Source organism: Nuphar pumila, chromosome 11 (assembly GCF_984573655.1).
Source record: "Nuphar pumila chromosome 11, dmNupPumi1.hap1.1, whole genome shotgun sequence".
In the NCBI taxonomy this organism is placed as follows: domain Eukaryota; kingdom Viridiplantae; phylum Streptophyta; class Magnoliopsida; order Nymphaeales; family Nymphaeaceae; genus Nuphar; species Nuphar pumila.
Genome location: NC_143259.1, coordinates 9,673,731 through 9,678,710, shown reverse-complemented (window position 1 = coordinate 9,678,710; position 4,980 = coordinate 9,673,731). Strand labels below are relative to the sequence as shown.

Sequence of the window (4,980 nt, the reverse complement as noted above, 5' to 3'; positions counted from 1 at the left end):
TCCAAGTCTCCATCACCACATTTTCAACACCATTCACAGAATAGATGTTTTAGATAGGGGTGGCAATCGGGTCGGGTTGGCGTGTCAGCATACCTCAACCTGAACCTGACCCGTTTATAAAACGGGTCGACTGTGGCAAACACTAACGCGACCCATTTAATAAACGGGTTAGGCGGGTCGACCCGTTTATTAAACGGGTTGGCTTAAGCCCAACCCGAACCCGCTTAAGAGGCGGGTTGGCGGGTCGTGTCAGGTTTTGCCACCCCTAGTTTTAGACAACCTCATCCTTAACTGGGTGTTTCTGTTTCTGCAACACTCCACGTTTGGTTGCTCCTTTAAATAATAATTCTGAATCAATGAGTGAAAGTGTGATTCTAAATCTCACACAATTGAGACACCATATGATTTGATTCTTGACCAAACGAAAAAGCATGTTTGGTTACCATGGCAAGGCTCCCAAACAGAGCCCAAAGTATAAAAGGAAAAAGGATTCACACATTAACATTGGAATAAGTTACAAGCTTTACAGATGACACCCAACCGGCATCATTAACCGCAAAGGGATACCGCCACACCAAAACTCGCCGGGGGAATAAATTAAACTAAAGAGACAAAAAAACTGAATAACCCTTCAGAGTGAGAGGAGGGCTCTCCCTCAGAACCGCGTCGGGCTCAGAGCCAGAGGGCTCCGGCCTCCTTGAGCATGGGGACGAGGCTGCCCTTGATGTGGATGGACATGAGTCGCTCCAGGCCGCCGACGAACCTGCCGCCGATGAAGACGGCAGGAACGGGCGGGTGCCTGCCGGCGATAAGGGCGAGGGCTTCCTCGGTGCGGCCACCGCCGTCCTCCTCCTCATCCAGCTCGTACACCGTCGGGTTGACGCCCATCCCACAGAGGAGCTGCCTCGCCACGTGGCACATGTAGCATCCGTTGAAGCCGAAGATGACCACCGCGCTCTCCGATACGAGACGCGCGATCCGCTCGAGGGCCGACCCGGGTGGGAAGTGGTACGACGACGAGCCCTGCCCGGCCCCGCCCGAGGGCCGGACCCTCCTCGCGCCGCCGCTGCCGCCACCGACGTCACGCCGCCCGGGCTCCTCCCGGAACTCGCCGCCGGTGACCGTGAGGGATGTCCGCGATGCCATTGCACCACTATGCTCCTGCTTCTCATCCCCATTCCAAGAAAATGAGAAACGACTCAGAGAGAGAGAGAGAGGGAGGGAGAAGAAAACAAGGAAGAATCGAGAAAATTCGGGATTTAGAGAACCTTGAAGTAAAAAAAAATGAGTTTTTTTTAATCAAGAATGGGTGAAAATTAGAGTGATTATATCATTTTCCTTTTTTTCTTGAAAATCGTTTGTTTCACGCCCCACTTTCACGTGGAAGGCATCTTTAGTGACACTCTTTTCCGCCTAAATCGAGACCAATCAGGAAAGAGGAAGTGGGGCCACATATTTTCCACCCAAATAAAGAAAAACCCTTCCTCCAGGAGAAAACATTTTCCACTAAGGGCACATTTGAAAACAAAAAAATGGTAAAAAAAATGCAAGTAGAAAAGAAAAAATAACAACTTTTCTAATCAATTCAAAACAGTTTAAAAGAAATTCTTTTATAAAAAGTTTAATTTCTTATAAAAAAAATTAGAATCTCTCTCTCTCTCTCTCCATTGTTGTGATTAGTTCATCAGGATCAAGGTTGACGCATGAGTATCAAGTAGGGATGTAAACAGTTGGGATTCAGTCGGATCTAGGCATTGTCAAATAATCTCCATTGTTTTGATTATAAATGATGCTTTGTGTTGTGACCCATCTTTTTGAGGTAATATACAAAGAGGGGCCTACCTTTCAGTTCACTTCTTAAAGAAACTTTTACAAAGTTCCCTTCTTGTATTCAAACATAACAGTTAAAGCATTTTCCCAAAATAGTTTGAAAAAGACATTCTATACCCATATTAACCATAAACTTTGAACTTACATTTACATCTCTCTGTGCCTAACTTCTTATAAAGAAGGTTCCTGAAATATGGGTATGTTTTGCACATGAGGTTAAAAGAGGGGGCCGCTTGATTTGTTTTTTTTTCCTTGTGAGATTCTTGCTTGCTTCTAAAGATAGTGTCACCAAGTTGACAGGACATCACAAGTTTGAAACTAAGGGTAGCGTTCCTTGCCGCAAGGTCGAAGTAGGGTGTACTCCGCGGCCAACACAAGAGACTTTAAAAGTTTTATCAACAAGAGGCCAGCCAATGTGCGATCAGTGAAATTTTTTTCTTGGACTATCTAGAAAAAATGAAAGAAATAACACACATGCATCTTGCATGTGCTTCTCTCAGCACTAGGGTGTTAGAATTCCCACACTAAGGACTCATGAGCAGTTCCTCATCAAAGACAATGTTCACCCACTTAATCATTTTAGAATGGGCAGTGACTTGGACACTATAAACCTTTTTTAATATTTACACGGAGAAACCACCCCAGGATCAGAGACCTAACTGTGCCTGTTGTACTTACAATCGTTGTCCTGACCGCATAAAACTCTATGAGCTTACCCCTTGCCCTCGTAGAGTCGTCATGCTTTGGCTTGCGCAAGAGCTGACACCTATGAGATTTGAACCTAGACCACCTGCTTAGCGGCCTAGTTCCCATCCCACTAAGTCAAACCCCTTTGAGGCCTGGACCATATGAACTTTAAACCAGTAAATCATGCGAGCCTAATCGATGTTTGTGTCGCCTTAAAACTTTATTTGATTGAACCTAACGTGGGGTCTCATCATAAAACTAGAGAAGACAATAATTTTTTTTTTAAAGCCCAGTCCTAGCCCAGCCCTGATTCCATATGAAATACATTTTTATCCATTTTTTTAGCCCAGTCCTAACCCAGCCCTGACTGCAGCAAATAGTTTGATTTGTCCATATGAAATGGATTTTTATTAATAATTGTAGCCATTTTTTATTTTATCTCAAAAAAAATAATTTTTGGGGGCGCTGCCCCCGAACCCCGACTACCAAACCAGTTTTTTTTTCCTACACCCTTGTCTCCCCCCCCCCCCCCCGCCTCACATGAATCCTAGCTACGCCACTGACTAGATCACATTAACTCAAACAAGAAAACAAAGAAAAAGAAAGGAAACAAACAGAAGAAATGGCATACCTTTAGTATTCTTTGTTTCTCCAAGCTAGGACTCGTTTGTAGCTCCTTTGATTCAAATTTGATCAATGGCCCTCGATGGCTGATCCAAGGAGCTTATGAGGATGGAGGGCCAATATTAACTGAAACCACTTGAGGACTTGTGGCCAGTAACTGTAGTGGAACGAAGAAAGGTATCTGAGATGGCTCTTCTTGGCCACAACTCTTCCCCTTTATATAGAGACTTGATTGCACATAAAAACAAGACATTGTAAATGCATGAATTTGGTAGTCATAAATGTAAGTTGTGATTCTTTTTCAGGCTTTGATAGTTACGTAATGTTGCATAGTTCCTTTGGTCATCTCTGTTCTCTTTTCTTTTCTTTTTTTCATTTAAAAAAAATCTGCCATGTCATTGTCCCATACTTCATTACAACCTTTCTTCTCTTTTAAGAAATCTTCCCTTCTTATGACTAACAAAGCAAGAAGTGCCTGTTGATTTCTTTTATTTATTTTTAATAAGAGGAACCTGCCTCATTTAATGGATCTCCACTACATAGTAAAAACCAGATCAGTGCCCTAGCCTGCACATATGATTCAGAGCTGAATCGCCCAACTTTTAACCACAGAATGACACGTGTTAAAAATATTCAAATAATGGTAAAAACATATTAAAAAGTATTTTAAACGTTTTTTCTGATTTATTTGAAAATTGGCAGATTCAGGTATGCTCTGTATTGAACTGAACGATATTGACAACATTGGCCCGAAACGCTGGGCGACCCGGGACGGGGTTCCCTGTTGAATACTTTTTTTTTTAAACCTTTGTTACTTATTAGACTAAAAATTTAATAAATTCCTATGTTGGTATATCACCTCCTCAAAAGCATATTATTCTCCATTTTCAGATGTCTAGGAATCAGAGGCACAGGGTTTTGTTGTGGGAGCTGTGGGGTCCCCCAGGGTCACTTCAACTAAAGACAAGTGGGTCCAGTGTGGTTGATTGGTCGAACAAATGGTCAGCTTTAGCATTGATTAGGTGGTCATGGACAGGGGAGTTACAGACAGAATATAGCGTAAGTATTGGAGTTCATGATCTGGGTCTATGTTACACAGTCACAAGGACACTTCAAATTTGTGCCCTTGTCATTTCTTATATACTATTTCTGATGAAAACTTCACAAACTGGCGTGTCTAGTGTCCTTTTGGACTTATTAATGTGACACAGATCTTGGTCAGGTCTAACATTGTTCAAATTGTACCTCAGGCAGAGTAGGCTCAAAGACAGTGAAGGCCACTAAGCTTAGACCCAGGTGCATGGGGCATTTTCATTGTCAGACCTTCCATAAGTATGTTGATAATTAATCGTTTTTTTTTTTTTTGCAACTAAAGTAAATCTTCCAACACCAAGAAGTTGAGTAATTCCAAAGAATTGCCTTTCTATTCCTGTACAAGGTCACCAAGGTGAAGGGATCAATTTTTTTTGCAAGCAAGGCATCTGTTGAGGACAAGGAATGCTACAACAATGAGGCCCTGCTGTCCTTACAAAGCTGCACTCAGTAGCAGGGTTGGGCTCCTGAGCATGTTACCTTTTGCTTCAAGGACAAGCTTCTTGCTTTAGACATGGCCTAGAACAAGGGGGGCCTAGTTATTTTTTGGATTTGGATCCTTTAAGTAAAATCTGAATGCGCATTTGAATCGAATTTGGATCTGTAAAATCGGTTTACTTTTGAATTTGGATGGGATTTAAATAGGTATTTCATGCAGGATTTAGTTAGAATTGTGATCAAAATCCGATACCATAGCATTTTTTAATGCAAATAGCTCATTTTTATCTTTTTTCTTTTCGGATTCCA

The 4,980-nt window shown here is 42.2% G+C and overlaps 1 protein-coding gene across 1 annotated transcript; it reads right to left on the bottom strand.

Annotated features, from left to right (window-relative positions):
- Positions 1 to 494: 494 nt before the first annotated feature.
- On the bottom strand, positions 495 to 3,319 carry LOC149821885 (glutaredoxin-C1-like). Its single transcript, XM_089981193.1, has 2 exons — positions 3,149 to 3,319; positions 495 to 1,161 (listed from the first exon to the last, which is right to left on the bottom strand). Exon 2 carries the CDS (start codon positions 1,144 to 1,146, stop codon positions 673 to 675), a length of 474 nt encoding a protein of 157 aa, XP_089837319.1. The 5' UTR covers positions 1,147 to 1,161; positions 3,149 to 3,319; the 3' UTR covers positions 495 to 672.
- Positions 3,320 to 4,980: the final 1,661 nt, after the last annotated feature.